Source organism: Hyaena hyaena, unplaced genomic scaffold, assembly GCF_003009895.1.
Source record: "Hyaena hyaena isolate Hyena2069 unplaced genomic scaffold, ASM300989v1 scaffold_187, whole genome shotgun sequence".
NCBI lineage: Eukaryota > Metazoa > Chordata > Mammalia > Carnivora > Hyaenidae > Hyaena > Hyaena hyaena.
This window is the reverse complement of record NW_024080820.1, coordinates 906,401-922,806: the sequence shown is the minus strand read 5'-3', so window position 1 is coordinate 922,806 and position 16,406 is coordinate 906,401. Positions and strand designations below refer to the sequence as shown.

Below are 16,406 nucleotides of genomic sequence, written 5' to 3'. Positions count from 1 at the left end.
TGTTGTATCAGTATTGCATTTTTTTATTACTGAATAGTATTCCATTGTATGGCTATACCACTATTTGTGTGTCCATTCACTTGTTGATGGACATTTGGGTTGTTTACAGTTTTCAGCTATTAGGAAGAAGCTGCTATGAAAATTCTTGGACATGTCTTTGTATGGTCAGATACCTTTCATTTATCTTGGGTAAATACAATGACATATTTTTAAGTCTCCATATCTCTTGTGCTTAGCACATTATTTAGCATATAACAAGTAAATGCTCAGCAAATAGTGTCCTAAGTTGTTGCTGGACTTTTCCTACATTTTTATAGTAATTGATATGTAAGACTAACTTACTTTTGAAAATAGCTACTTAAAATATTATTTTGCTTAAAGAAAAAAGGTATTTCTGCTATTGTCCTCTTTTCTAGTGTGCTTTGTGATATTTTATGTACTGTGGTCAAGCTTAATTGTCTACTCCTATATTTTTTGAATTCTTGGAATATTTATTGAATTCCTCAATGGAGAAAGTGAAGAAATACTGGTATGTTACCTAAAGAAATAATGTAAAATATTCAAAAGATTTCCATCGCCTTTTTTCTTATTGAATTCTATAACAAAATTAGAGACTATATGTGGGGTAAAAAGAGTTTAAATGTTGAAAAATTTTAGAAATCTTATTTTTAAAGGCAAAAATAATTATGCTAAAATAACTTATATTGGTGATGGTGATGGGCTAGATATTGTGCTGAGTGCTTTATGAGCATATCACAATTAATCCTCATGCTAATCTAGGTTAGGTTATTTTAATATCCCCATTTTATGGATGAGGAAATGGACACTAAAAGAGGTCAGTTAACTTGCATAGGACAATGGAGCCGGCTTTTATACACAGGTCTGCCTGACGCTGAAACTGCCCGTGCTTTTGACCGTTATGATGCATTGACTGTGCTATGTTAAAACATGAAAGCAGTACTCAAAGTATTGTGGCATGTTCAGTAAGTTAATAAAGAGATTCTAATAGTATTGTTAATTGTTGCATGCATAATTCACATAAATTTTCCTGGAAGTTGGTCGACGTGTTAAGTTTCTTCCTTAATAGCTTCTGACTTTATATTTAAAGTCACTTTAAAAGAATGTTTGTTTTTGAGAAAGAGTGCAGTGAGGGGAAGGCAGTGAGAAGGGGGTACAGAGGATCCAAAGTGGATCTTGCCAACAGCAGAGAGCTTGACCCAGGGCTCGAACTCACAAACCATGAGATCATTATGGTTAACCAGTTGAGCCACCCACGCACCCCTATATTTAAAGTCAGTTTTTATACTCTTCCCATCACTTTCATTGGCCAGAATGTCTCTGATCACCTTCTTTTAGGCAGACCTCTCAGGTAGACAGAAATAACCAGCCCTTTTTTCTAGCAGTGGATCCACCACATTGCCTCTGGAACTTGGGGCTGTTTGGCACCCTGTAGATCCGGCAGACCCAAGATAATATTTTTTTCTGTGATTACTCTTCTGTTTCTTGCCCCAAATTTAAAATAAGTATTGGTTAGGAACCCTCGTTTGTCCTGTTAGGGCAATAAAAGGTGTGTTTGTGCGCGCGCACATGTGTTCATAAATGTGTGCCTTATTTACTACCTAGATTATGAGATTATGCAACTAGGAAGTATAGCCCATATTTCTAAATTCTTGCTAAGAAGGCTTCTGACATCACCTAGCTGGAAATCCAGGAGTTACAGAGAAATTTGTCTCCCGTTAAGATTTCATGTGAACCTTGGAAGAACATTGTAGTAGACGTGTGAGAATTAAGAGAGCTTTGTTAAACGTGGGGTGGATGCACCTGAGTGGCTCAGTTGGTTGGGTGTCCAACTTTAGCTCAGGTCGTGATCTCAATGGTGCATGAGTTCAAGCCCCATGTCGGGCTCTGTGTTGACAGCTCAGAGCCTGCAACCGCTTCAGATTCTAGGTCTCCCTCTCTCTCTGCCCCTCTCCCACTCATGTTCTATCTTTGTCTCTCTCTCTCTCTCTCTCTCTCTCTCTCTCTCAAATAAATAAATAAATAAATAAATGAAATTTTTTAAACCTGAGATGATAAGGTTACTCAGAATCTAGGGTAGAAGGTGACTCTGTGGCTTCTATTTCTTTAAAAGGAGGCTCCATGAAAGGTGAATGTTTAGGTATGGCAATTAATAGAATTAATTTATGTGTTAAGAATTGGACAGGTCATGGTTATAATCTGATAAACACCTGTTATTTTAGACTATATGAAACAAAGCTCCAGGTATCAGCATACATACTCAAGTTATAGGAAAATAGTCAAGAGAAATGAAGTACTTCCATGATATTGTGCTTGCAAACCTAAATATTAGAGTGTGTCGTGATTGTGAGCACCCAGAAACCCGTGGTATCTAACTCAGCATGCTAAGCATTTCCTATTCTAGATACTGGCCATGGATTGTCCTCCCTGAAAGACCTGCCATGTGAGAGACCCAGGTCCAGATTTTCCAGTGTTTTTACTCTTGACATTCTTGGAGAGATGAAGTGGTATAGTGGTTATTAGAAGGCTTAAATGAGTTAGTTTATGTAAACTCATAGGATAGAACCTGGCACATAGGCTGTGTGTTAACCTATTATTATATTTATTATTCAGATATGGACTGAATCAGATGCTCTGATTAAGTGTATTTAAATTCACTCAGGGAGCCTCGTCATTTTCTACCTATGCTGCCAGATTGAGAGCCCAAATCCTAACACCAAGTTTCACATCAGTTCTTATTTTTCAGTAAAACATTGACCTGTATGGTGCCCTCGGCAGGAAATGTGTCCAAGCAGAAGTCTTGCCCAGAGTTGAAGTGTTGCTTTAAAAACCCATCCTCTATTTGTGCATTTTCTGTGGCTTATCAGTAAGGAATATTGAAACTTGGTGGACTGGGAACAAGTAGGCATTTGGGAATTGTGCAGGAATGCATGTCTCCGAGGAGAAAGGTAGCTGAGAATTGTTATGTGCACATTCATGGCGTTTCAGCTGAATGTGTCCCTGTGGATTTAATCCTGTCACAGATAAGTCAGTAACCCCAGTGTACTCTTAACTCAGGAATGGGAGGTATACCAGGCAGGCCAGGGTTGGAGGAATACAGTAACAAATCCAAAATAACAAAAATCAAGGAATGTTAACATTGGACGTGAAGAGATCATTTAACCCAGTGTTGCCCTAACTTCAGCCATTGTGCCTACTACCAACGTGATTTTGGCATATCTATGTGCCTTTTGTATAGCACTATTATTGACTTAGTGTTTCCTCTAAATAATTTCATGTTCTTTTTCCTTAAGTACACTTAATCTTGAAGGCAGCTATATCACTCAGTAAGTGGAAAACCATTAATAAAAGGTAACCATGAAACTAAAACAGTAAAAACAATGTTTGTCCCAGTTCTACCTAAAACCACCTCAGTTACCACCATAGCATACTCTAGGAAACACTGATTTATTTCTGCTTGTTTCCATTATGGATAAGAAATCTGAAGTATTAAGTAGCTGAGATGTGGGATCGTCTTATTCTAGAAGGTATTGTAAAAGGTAGCTAACCGCTGTAACATGCAACCCGCTCAAATCCAATGCCTAAGCACAATAGAAATTTTATTTCTTGCATACATTATAGACAACTACCTTCCACTTGATGATTCAGGGTATCCATGTGCCTTCCATGTAGTGACTCCATTGTGTCTTTTTTGTTCATTTTCGAGAGCAGCTTTATTGAGATATCATTCACATATCTTGTAATTCACCCACTTTAAGTTGTGTAATTTAGTGATTTTTAATATGTTCACAGAGTTGTGCAACTGTCCCTGTAATCAGTTTTAGACCATATTCATCACCCCACAAAGAAACATTATACCCACTATCACTCCCTTGTCTTATGGTCTTTAGAATTTTCCACTGGATTTTCTCATCTAACTGGGACACAGAGGAGGAGATGGAACATGGTAGGAAGGGTTTTAGAAAACAGGAAGTGGTCTTACGTCACTGTCGCCTACACTCTCTTGGCCTGAGCTCAGTCCTGTGCCCTCACCTAAATGCATGAAGATGAGAAAATGCGGTTTAGCTGGGCACCCAGGAAGAAGAGGAAAATGTGGCAATCTGGGATCATTGGCTTTCTCTCTGCTCCAAGAGATTTGTAATCTTTGGATTGAATGTATTAAGTCTGGAATTGCTTGAATTTGGAAGTCTGTGTACATGAAAGTTATGAAGTAAAGGATCCACATACATTTATCTCTACCTAACTCATTCTAATTTTTACGAATTTTATGAGTTAAACTGGGTAAATCACTTTTAGACTTATTTCAAAACACATGTTAGTAAGTTTTGCTTTCAACTGTAATAAAAATACTTGGTAATAGTTTTTTGAATTGCTCTTGGACCACAAAGGGGATTTGGGGAGAGGGTTGCCAGAAGTATAGAAAAGTCCTAAGAGGGAATGACTACTCAAGAGAAAAACCTTTTTAAATACAGTGAAAAAGTATCTCTAAAAACCTTATAATGGTCTGTATCAGCACTATCATATATGAAGATTACTCTGTGAATTCAGAAATGGAATTTTCTGCCCTAAAATTCCTTATAATTTATAGCAGTCATTCACCATCCTGTTTTTTTGCTGGATATTATGTTCAAAACCATTATTAAACCATGCTTCTGTACGTTAATGACTGGCTGCTTTAAGTAAAAGTGCTGGGTGTTTTTGTTGGCTTTTGTGTGTGTGTGTGTGTGTGTGTAAAATCTCTGTAAAATGTGAAGCACCTACATCAATTATTATTATAAGTTGGTTAAAAGAGGAAAGAATGTTAGGATGCCAAGTTTTTGTTTTTACTTTCTTTCATTTTTCACTAGAACTCAGTCCTTGGTAAAGAGGGGGCATTTTATCATAGGATTATAAAGTTTGAAATCACTTTAAATTCTATTTGTTCTACTTCTGATGCCAGAAAGGTCAGGGGCGCCTGGGTGGCTTAGTCGGTTAAGCGTCTGACTTTCACTTAGGTCATTATCTCGTGGTTCGTGGGTTCGAGCCCCGCGTCGGGCTCTGTGCTGACTGCCAGCTCAGAGCCTGGAGCCTGTTTCAGATTCTGTGACTCCCTCTCTCTCTGACCCTCCCCTGCTCATGCTGTCTCTCTCTCTCTCTCTCTTTCCTAGAAATAAATAAAAAAAATTTAAAAAAAATAAATAAAAAAAGAGAAAGGTATACATCAAAATTGCTCTCAGTACGTACGCGCATACACACACACACACACACACACAAAGCGCCAGATCCATCCTGAGGTTTTCCTTGTTGCTAGTGAGTAATGTGACCTGCTGTTCTTAGGCCCATTCTTTGAACTCTGTCCTGAGTGGCAAAGGGAAAGAACTATCATCATGAATAGAATAGGCCTTTTGACTCATTGGAGATTTTTAGTAAAATGCGTCATTTTCTTTCTTTCCTTTTCAAGAGTTGACTGGAACTCTTCAGCCATGTAGTATTGACCCATCTGAACTTTCATTATAAACAATTACTGTTCTTCTTAACCTCAGCAAATGTCTGATTGTAAACTGCTTAAGACCATGAAATTTTGTACTTGTTTATCCTCATCATGGTGGTTCTTTAGTATCTCTGTCTTGCTGGGTAGGAAGAAGCTGGAATCCATCTTTAATGACTGTGGCTGAATGAAGGCATCATCCCGATGGAATACAATGAATATTAACAGCAAATTTTGATGTTACCCATCTGCCGAGGACTGCGTGTTCTAGGAATTTAATTTTGGGGTTCTTAATTTGATGGCCATATTTTATGCAACTCTCCCAGCAATATAACACGTACACACATACATATACATAATATTACATGCATACATACACATATATAAGATATACTTCTTGTCTATATTTTTGGGGTGGTCCCTTGTCATTAAACGTGCCTTGCCAGCAGCCTATCTTTGAGTTTATATCTACGACGATGTTTTACTTGTTGTGGCCTATTGAGAAAGAACAATGGCTGATCAAACACTAAGCAATTCAGTAGTGCCAAATGGAAGCCTAATGCTATGATGGCAGCAGGTGTACATGTAGATGTTCCCCTTAGCTGGAATTGAAAGAGAGGCTGGAGCTGGTTGTCACATGGCCCACAGGAATGCAAGCTTGTGGACGCCGAAAGAACTGGCTTTGGGAGAGAGATTCACTTCCAGCAAACATGCCCATCCATCGTCACATCCAAGTAGTGTTAATTTAAATTGTATTTTTTGGAAAGTTTTGTTTCTATTTTGATTTGTGAACTAGCTTTGGTCTTAGAGATGTTAAGAGCTATAAGCATAAGAAATTTCCACTTATTTCATGTTTGTGCTTAGTCCAATGATATCGTCACTCAAGTATGTGTAGCACTTAAGAATTCAAGATGGGAGTTGGACCAGAGTTCAAATCCTGGTTTATTGTGTGACGTGTGGCAATTAATTATACCCTCTAAGCCTTGATTTCTTCATATGTTATATGGGATGACAACAGTTCTCATATAATGCTGTGAAGATTCATTGAGTCATCCATGTGAAGAGGTTAACACAGTTCCTGATTCATAGTGAGTGCTCTACAGTTGTTAGATTTTGACATACGTTAATTCTATTTTTTACAATGAGACTGTAAAAATATCCAGCTTGAGAGACCTGGAGTCAGGTAAACGCTTTAGTGTTTTTGAGAAATCCGGGTTCAGTTGTGGCTCAGCCTCTTAGCCAATCTTATAACCTCTCAGATGCTCAGTTTCATAACAACTTCCCAGCGTTGTTGTGAAAACTAATTGACGGGAAATGCTGTGTTTAGGGAGTGACTTCATATGCCAGACCCTGTGCTAAGCCCCTATGTGCATTATCTTTATTCCTGCTGGAAGCTTATTCCTATGGACAAGGGAACTGAGAGGGGGCAGAGCTAACCCCAGGCCATACGACTTCTAAGTGGCAAAGCAGAGGGTTGACTCAGGGTCTCCCAGTCTCCACAGCTCATACCCACTACCTGAGATCCTATTGCAACAGAAGGGTGATGCATCTGGCAAATCTCCTCTGCGGCATGCTGCTGGGAATGGGCACATTGGGAATAAAAGCTGTGATGGGGAAAAAGGGAGGGATCATTTGCCATATTGGAGGAAAATTCTGGTAGATCTTTCACTGTGCTTAATGGGGTCTCAGGACGCCTGGGACATAGGGTTAGAAGGAGAAGATAGAGTCTCCTGAAGATAAATGGCTGCCTTCCCAAATTTACCTGTGGCCAGCCTGGGTGCTTGTAGATGTTAAATTTTTTTTTTATTTCATTAGTTTAGGATTGATACTGATATTTTTAAAATATCAAGTGTTCTGGAAACTAAAGGAAAACAGGGCACCTTGTAAGACTTACTGGGGGACAGGATCTCTCGCATCTCCCTCCCAGTTCTGCCATTCAGTTGATGCGTGGTTTAAGGTATAGTTCATCTCTAGGTCTAGTTTCTCCATTTATGCTGGTTTAGAAATGTGCAAAATGGCTATTGCAAAACTCCTTTTCAAGCTTGGTAAAATATATAGAGGATGTGCAATAGAAGAGATATGTATATCCTGTGTACACACACACACACACACACACACACACACAGACTGGCTCAGCACACTGTTGAATAAGCATCCGCTAAGTGCCAGGCAGATTTTTCAGCTTGGATGATTCAAAATTGACTCCGCTTTTTCATGATTTTCAGTCTGGTGGGGTGAAGGCCATAGAAATTAAAGGGAAGCTTCACATGAGAAATGGAATGACCTTGGATATTTCTCCTTGGGCCACAATAGTAACAGGTAGTATATGTCAGTTATCATGAAGTAAATTTCTTGAGGAAATGATAAATCGTCTGAATGGAGAAAAAACCGTGTATGTCCCTTCTCTGTGTTAACTGTTCACCAGAGTGCAAAGACCAGATGTTAAGAGGGGACAGGGCTCTTTCAGTAACTCTTAGGGGTCCATATAGCAAGTCTCTTAATCCCTCTAAACCTTTTCTTACTCAACCTTGCCTAACTTCCTAGGGTTCCCTGAGTTGTGTCTAGAATAAGGTTCTATCTATCCCATATATGTGTTGAGAAAAGCAGAATTCTTTTTACTATAAAGAGCCTCATATTTTCTTTTCTGTTTTTAAATGGTTATTTATTTTTGAGAGAGAAAGACAGAGTGTGAACAGGGGAAGGGCAGAGAGAGGGAGACACAGAATCTGAAGCTGACTGCAGGCTCCGAGCTCACAGCACAGAGCCCGACACAGGGCTTGATCTCACAAATCACAAGATCATGACCAGAGCCAAAGTCAGACGCTTAACCACTGGCACCCGTGAGCCTCCTATTTTCATTTCCCTCCAAACCTTTCCAGTGGGTTGTGCAGTAGTCAACTCAGACATTTCCCAACACTGCGTTTTCAGCCCTGATTCTCCTGTGCTCCTTATGGTTCATGGTATTGGTGCCTACTGCTCACTCAGACTCAGAATCGTTGAGGCTTCCTAACTCCTTCCCCTCTCTTCATCCCACATCTCATTGATGCCAGAGTTATGTGGACCTTATCTTCTAATGCTCCAGTGCCCCTGCTTTCCTCACAGGACTTACCGCCATTGACTGGGTTCATGACCTTGCCATCCCTCACCTGAACTACTGTGGCAGGCTCCTGGCCAGCCTCCCTGTCTCTATCCATCTGTCACCCTGCCAAGTGGATAAACATAAACCAACTAAACAAACGTTACTACAGCACCCTTCATTCTAAACTCTTAAGCCTGGCATATAGGCATCTTCCTAATTTGGTCCCAAATAACCATTTTGGTGTCATTTCTTTTACTTCCCCTGAACCACTCTGAGCCACAGTGGATTTCTTTCTGTTCCCTAAATGAGTACTTTGCCTTTTCTGCTGCTTGGAGCTTTTTTCCCCCTACTTTCTCTAGAGGAAAACTCCTTATCCTTTAGAAACCAAATCAAAGTGGTACTTTGGTACTTCCTCCCTGAAACTTCCTCACTTCTCCTGGCCCAGTCACTGCCCTATTCCATAACACACCATGCATTCACATGACTTCTTCCTTATTTGATTATGAATCATACCCCTCTTCTCCTTCCACCCGAGATAGTATTGTGAACTCTCTTAGGGAAACCCTTACCCCCTTCCGTAACTTTGCAGTTGCAGCACACAGTGTGCTCTTGGTGTCTGATTCGTGTTTTCTGGTGGGATAGATAAAATCATGCAGGGGCGCCTGGGTGACTCAGTTGATTAAGCGTCCGAGTTTGTCTCAGGTCGTGATCTCACGGTTCGTGGGTTCGAGCCCCGCGTCAGGCTGTGTGCTGACGGCTAGCTCAGAGCCTGGAGCCTGTTTCGGATTCTGTATTTCCTTCGTGGGGGCCCGAACCCACGAACCGCGAGATCATGACCTAAGCGAAAGTTGGACGCTTAACCGACTAAGCCACCCAGGCGCCCCTTAAAAAAATTTTTAAGAAAAAAAGAAAAATTTAAAAAAAAAGAAAAAAGAATAATGCATGAGCAACTTAAATTTGAAACTGTATCTGCAAACCCAAATATTAGTACAGTATATGAATAGATTATATATCACAGAGCATGAGCTGAGGGGGCATACGTCAACCCAGTATACAAGCCATCCTAAATTTTCCCGTATGGACTGACCTGCATTTAACAGCTGCGTTTAGTAGCCGGGCAGTAGTGGGTGGAGATGAGTGTCCTGGAAGCAGACCACATACAGCCTACCGCTCAAGGGCTGAGAGGCCTGGCAGGTGATCAGTGACCTCTGTGAGCATGTCAGTGATTTTTTTCCAGGGTTGGGAGATTAAGGGCCATTTGATTCTCTTTGTGCTGTTAGTATGTACTATGGTTTCTACATTGAGCATGTGTGACTTGTTAAAAAGGAGGCTGGTACCATGGCAATTTCTTCGCCCCATTGACTGGCACAGGCCCCAGGAGCAGGGCGGGTGGCCGTGTCTGGCCAGACCTCCTGACGTTTGTGCACCAAGACTCTTTACAGGCCGCCCCCTGCCTCTCAACTTTCCATCCTGCCTCCTGTGCCCTGCACTCCAGCCAGCTACATCGACCCTTTTGTGTTACTTATTTTATGTAGCAGACACTTCCAGATATCATATCATAGGCCAGACAGACACTATTCTAAGCACTTTGCAAATACCCACTCCTTTGACTCTCATAGCTGTTATTATTCCCATTTCACATATGAACCAACTGAGCTCATTCTGGATTATGTTTTTCTTTGTGGGTGCTGTTTACTCCTTCCCTATCATGTATCAGAGTTTATCTTGCTGAATTGTCCCTTAATTTAAGCATCAGCTCCTCCGTGTCCCTGAGCATCTTTTTTTTATTACAAAAGATAATTTTTTGGTGATAATTATTGCAGCATTGTATAATAAATACCATGTCTGTCTCTCCCACAGACAAACTTGGGCAAATTACTTAATTTTAATTTCTTCTCTCTGCAAAATGTGTCTAGTAAGATTTACTGCACAGAGTAGCTGTGAGGTTTAAATGGCACAAGGTTTGAGCTCTCTGCTCAGGGAGTGGGCTTCGCTGATCCTGACCGTGTATTCCTTGACATAGTTGTGACACAGGACAGGTGTCACAGGGACGCTGTGGGACCCTGAAGGGCAGGGAGGGAAGGAAAAACTAGATGACCCTAAGTCAAGGCCGCTCGGAGAGAAGAGAGTGTTGGCACTTTCAAATGCCTTATAAAGGTTTGAGTGGATGACAGTTGAGCACGGACTGTTGGGTTTGGTCGTGATGTTTTTGAGACCAGCTGAGCAGGCTGTGGTGAGGTGGGAGGTAAACTGCAAGTGGCTAAGCAGGAGTAGTGGGCGGGAAGGAAGTGAGGGCCGAGGGTGTAGGGGTGTAGTCATCGTCTCTTTCAGGAAGGGAAAAGTGAGGGCAAAAGCAGGGGTCGGAAGAAGTGTTCTTGGTGTGGATGGGAGAGGCCTGAATGTGTCTAGAAGTAAGTCCCTCAGAAAAGTGCGACCGGGGAGAATGTCCCTCTCTCTGCTCTGATGAAAGCTCAGTCCATGCTCAGAATCTGTTGCCCGCCCTGGGGACTTGGCTTCACTAACGCTGTCACTTGTCTGCAGCTGTGGGGTAGCCCAGGGTCTGGTGGGCTTTGGGGTCAGTTGGGGTCCTTGGGTAATTAATATATTTAACTTGCCTGAGCTGCACTTTCCCCATCTCCTCCAAGAGACAGGAGGAAAGAGAAGAAAAAAAGGACAAATCTTAGAGTGCCTAGATCTACAAAGGGAAGAGGTTGAAGGCGATGCTCATGGGATGCCTGCTCTCTTCTCCATAAAGCAGCGAGGAAGCTCTCCCAGGACCAAGGGAATCGGAAGGGTTTGTGGTTCGGATAAGACCAGTGGTCGTCATGGAGGCCCCCAGGTTCTCTCCACTGGAGATACACAGAGGAGCCAAGGAGCAGCAGGGAAGGCCTGGGCAGTCATGGAGGAAGAAAATTAGGATTATTGTTAGCCTTCTACATCCAGGTAGAAAGGAATAGGGAGGGTATGGATAGAACTGGGTTTGATAAAAAGGCCAGAGGATATATGGCATGTGTGCGGGGGTTGCGGGAGAGGGAAAAGAGAGAGAGACAGGGTACTATGATGGAATGACCTCCAGAATAGTCTAGTCATCTGTCAGGTGGGAGCTGGTGGTCTGGACAGTGGACAGGTCTTAAAAGTCTTATGGTGACAGTAAAAATGCAGAGCGGGTTCCTTGGAGGAGGACAGGAGCCCCAAAGTTTGTGACCAGAGGGCAATTCCAGAATATTCAATGAAGCAATTTTGAATGACCAGTGCCAGGGAGTGGTTGGGTCACCCCGGATATTACAGTGTTCTTCATTTCTCTACTTTTTCTTCTATTCCTCATCATATGAATATCTACCCTCCTCTTCCCAAAGGTAACTTTAGTCTTTCTACAGCTTTTTGTGTGGAATACGTCAGTTATTAATATTATTCGGGAAACATTTTTTATTTCTACATTATTTGTAATGGTTTTTAATGGGTGTATTCTATCAACTTTTGTTCGCATATACTACTCTGTAGTCTTTTGGTTTTTTTCCCCTTTGATAAAGTCTCAGGTGTGAGGTTACTAAGGTTAAGGGTGGAGGGATGTCTTGAAATGTCCATACTTAATTGCTGCAGGCAGAATTGCAGTGAACAGAGAGAGGGCAGTAGTGAAGAGAAGTAGACCATCCAACAACAGAATGAGAATGGAAGCTTTATGTGACTACCTCAGTCCACCTCACACCCTCCTGAGTTCTGTGTGCTGCAGGGGAAAATGGAACTGGCTGGAATTTGCATCTGTGATCAATTCCCTGGAGTTTCACTTGGTTTGGTCTTTGATGCTCGTTTGGCAGGGTGGGGGTGTGGGGGTGGAGTGCTGCCATCACAATGCTGAAGAAATTGAAAAGATCTATGTCTGAGAGGGGAAGGTGACCAAAAAAAAGTCATTTATGTGTTCTAGACTGTTGGTGGCAAGGATAGAAAAATTTCATCTTTAGAAATAACTGGAATAATTCCTTTTATTACAATTCTCACAGTGTCAGTATTTTGAAATGTTTTGACAATAAATGGAAACATCTAGGTAATAAGGAAATAGTAATATTTTGAGTCAGTGATTTCATTAACAAATATTACTATTAATAACCTTTTTTTCTTATATCTTATGATTGTAATGGTTCTCCCTCTCTACCCTCCTTTTTTTCTTTTAACAGAAAAAATACCGAAAGGGATTTATTGATATTTCAAAAATCAAGTGTGTGGAAATAGTGAAGAATGATGATGATGTTGTTCCCTGCCAAAACAAATATCCATTTCAGGTGAGCTGCCATGTTTTTTTGCCACAGTGAAATTCTGGGCTTTTAGTCATGCTTACTACAGTTTCTTGCCATTGCCGTGGTCATTGATTAAAAATTTTTTTTTCATCTTTATTGAGGTACAGTTGACACATAGGAATTGTGTATATTTAGTGTGTACAACTTGATGTTTTGATGTATATGTACATTGTGAAATGACCACAGTCGAGCTAATTAATATCCATCACTTGACATAGTTACCATTTTCTTTCTCCCTTCCCTTCCCTTCCCTTCCCTTCCCTTCCCTTCCCTTCCCTTCCCTTCCCTTCCCTTCCCTTCCCTTCCCTTCCCTTCCCTTCCCTTCCCTTCCCTTCCCTTCCCTTCCCTTCCCTTCCCTTCCTTCCCTTCCCTTCCCTTCCCTTCCCTTCCCTTCCCTTCCCTTCCCTTCCCTTCCCTTCCCTTCCCTCTTTTTTCTTTTTTCTTTTCTTTTCTGTGTGAGCACTTAAGACCTACCCTCTTAGCAAATTTCAAGTAAACCATCTAGGACTGTTAACTGTAGTTAACCATGCTGTACCTTAGATTTCCAGAACATTCATCTTGCTTAACTGAAACTTTGTACTCTTTGACTATTATCTCCCCATTGCCCCCTCCCCCTGTCCCTGGCAACCACCCCTTTACTCTCTGCTTCTATGAATTTGACTATTTTAGATTCTGCCTAGAGTGAGATCATGCAGTAATTGTCTTTCTGTGTCAGAAGGGAGATTTCTAGCCTTGTACTTACTTGTAGCCAATCAAGATGTTTCTGCTTTGTGACTGTGACCAAGGGTAAAGTGACAACAGACCGAAGGCAAAATTCTTGGGTTAGTTTCCCAGGCTGAATTTTGTTACTCTATAAAAAATATTAAGAATAAGACTTCAGTGGCTCACCAGAAGTTACCTCTAAAAGAGGCACTGTGGTTCAAAGTTTGGGCTCTGAAGTCAGAATCCTGATTTTCTGGATTACTGGCCAAATGTCGACAGGTAGGTTAAGGAGCACAACATTGGGGGATACCACATGCCGCATGTTCTATATGAATGGTGTCTCCTGGAGTTAACATAGGAGTGGAAGGTCTGGGTCTCAGCCTTAGTCTCCTCTATAAAATGTAAATACTGATGCCTTGATTGTAGGATTAATTGAGTTACTGTCTATAAAGCACATAGTGTAGAGTTGGGATAGTATTTAGTAAAGTTAGCTACTGCTGTTATTTATAGTGGCAAAAGGAAGGTATAGGAGTGAAACTGAGAGAGTAGTCCATTCATGTAAAATACTAGTCAGAAAAATACTAGATTAGAATAATCCCCGAGACACCAAATTTACAAAAGGATCTTCAGTTAATTAGATTGTAAGAAATAAGATTAGTGAAGCATCTTGGCCTCTGTAGATTTTTTCTTCTATAAAACACAGTCCTTTGCAAAATATGTATCCCACTTGATGTCGACATGAAGAAACTGATAGGATTTTGTAAGAAAGGAATGTAGGTTCTTTGGATCCGAAGTGATTGGCTTTTACTTGATCATTTCAGAATCATTTATTGGCGCCTGTGGCACCAAGGGCTCTGTGCTAGACAGAAGTGCTGTGCCAAAATATTTCTCACCTATTCCACGTTTTGTTTTGTTTTAGGTTGTTCATGACGCTAACACACTTTACATTTTTGCACCTAGTGCACAAAGCAGGGACCGGTGGGTGAAGAAGTTAAAAGAAGGTAAAACTCATGTAATATTAGCTATAAATAATTTTAAGATGTTATCACTAAAAGAGAAATACAGCCAATGTATCTGGCATTTATAATCTTTTAATCTCCAGTAAGTGTTTCTTCAAGGACATTGTTACTGTGATTCATGTTCAAGATAACTTCCTTCTTTATAATCTGATTCCTTCTAGTGGTATATACCTTTCATTTAATTCCTAATACACTTAAGGATGATAAAGATGATAAAGCTTTTATGATAACAGGATTTGATTTTCTAAGAAATTGCCTGCGTAGTCAACATTTAGTGTGGATGAATTGACTTTTGGGTACAGTGTTTAAATGGGTGATCCGCGCGGAACAATCCTCATCGCTTCTTCTGGTTGTGGGCTGACTTTTGTGTTTATCCATCATGGTATAGCAGAGGTCACTTCTGCTAACAAGGGTGCTTCACCAAAATAAGGTGAAAGGGAACCATATGGATTTTCTGAATGCTGGGTTGTATGATGTTGTGAAGGTGTTTTCATAATAAACATAGTATCTCAGAAATAAAGAACAAGCAACGGTGTTATTTACAGAACATTCTGTCATCTCTGTGTTATTTCACTGATCATTTAATGTGTCTGTGAATTACAGAAATAAAGAACAACAACAATATTATGATTAAATATCATCCTAAGTTTTGGGCAGATGGAAGTTACCAGTGTTGTAGACAAACTGAAAAACTAGCACCCGGATGTGAAAAATACAATCTTTTTGAGAGTAGTAAGTACTTATTGTATTTTATAATTATATTGCGTGCAGGATGTACATGCTATTGGGATAGTGAAAAAGTGACTTGATTTTTGATTTTGATTTTGTAAAGCCCATTTTGAATGCATACATTTTCTGGCACAGTGGATTTTGTAAGAATAATTATATTTAGTTAGCAGGGAGGTCATGTCATGAAATCAAACGGTCTGTTTCTGAGAACTTTTATCATAATATGGAAGCCTATTCAAAATGACTCCCATTAAAAGCATGAGCCTAATGTGGTACCATCAATGGCTTCCCTCCCCGCTCCTCTTTTTTTAGAGAGAGAGAGAGAGAGAGAGAGAGAGAGAGAGAATCTTAAGCAGGCTCCATGCCCAGCGTGGAGTTTGACGAGGGGCTATGACCTGAGCTGAAATCAAGAGTCAGGCACTTAACTGACCACCCAGGTGCCTCAGCTCTTTTTATTCAACTTTACTGAGGTATAATTGGCAAATAAAATTGTAAGGTATTTAAAGTGTACAGTGTGATGATTTCATATACTTATGCATTGTGAATGGACTCTTCCCATCGAGTTAATTAGGACATTACTTATCTTACATGTATACCTTTTTATGTGTACATGTGAGAGTATTTAAGATGTACTCTCTTAGTACATTTCAGTTCTACATTGCAGTGCTTCAGTGTAGTCCCCACGTTATACGTACACTTACACATCTTATAAGTGAAAATTTGTGCCCTCTACCAATATCTCCATCTCCCTCCCCACAAGCCCCATCCCCTGGCAACCATTTTTCTACTCTCTGTTACTATGAGTTTGACTTTTTAAAAAAATCCCACATATAAGTGATACCACATGATATTTGTCTTTTTTTTCCCCTTGTCTGGACTTATTTCACGTAGTATAACGCAAAAGACATCCATGTTGTCACAAAAGGCAAGATTTCCGTCTTCGTAAAAGCTGAATGATATTCCATTATGTATGTACATACATACACAGCACTTTTTTTTTTTTTTAAATCCATTCATCTGTTGCCGGACACTTAGGTTGTTTTCATACCTTGGCTATTGTGAGTAACGCTGCTATGAATACGGCAGTGCAGCTGTCTCTT

At 40.5% G+C, this 16,406-nt stretch overlaps 1 protein-coding gene across 3 annotated transcripts in view; it reads left to right on the top strand.

Annotated features, from left to right (window-relative positions):
* TEC (tec protein tyrosine kinase) overlaps positions 1-16,406 on the top strand; it is a 132,688-nt gene that overhangs the window by 84,497 nt on the left and 31,785 nt on the right. For 2 of the 3 annotated variants that reach the window (XM_039241094.1, XM_039241093.1), the window contains exons 3-5: positions 12,737-12,841; positions 14,478-14,559; positions 15,181-15,309. In XM_039241094.1, the coding sequence (XP_039097025.1) occupies positions 12,737-12,841; positions 14,478-14,559; positions 15,181-15,309 (316 nt within the window). The remainder of the gene's footprint in view (positions 1-12,736; positions 12,842-14,477; positions 14,560-15,180; positions 15,310-16,406) is intronic. The other variant, XM_039241095.1, reaches the window with a different exon arrangement.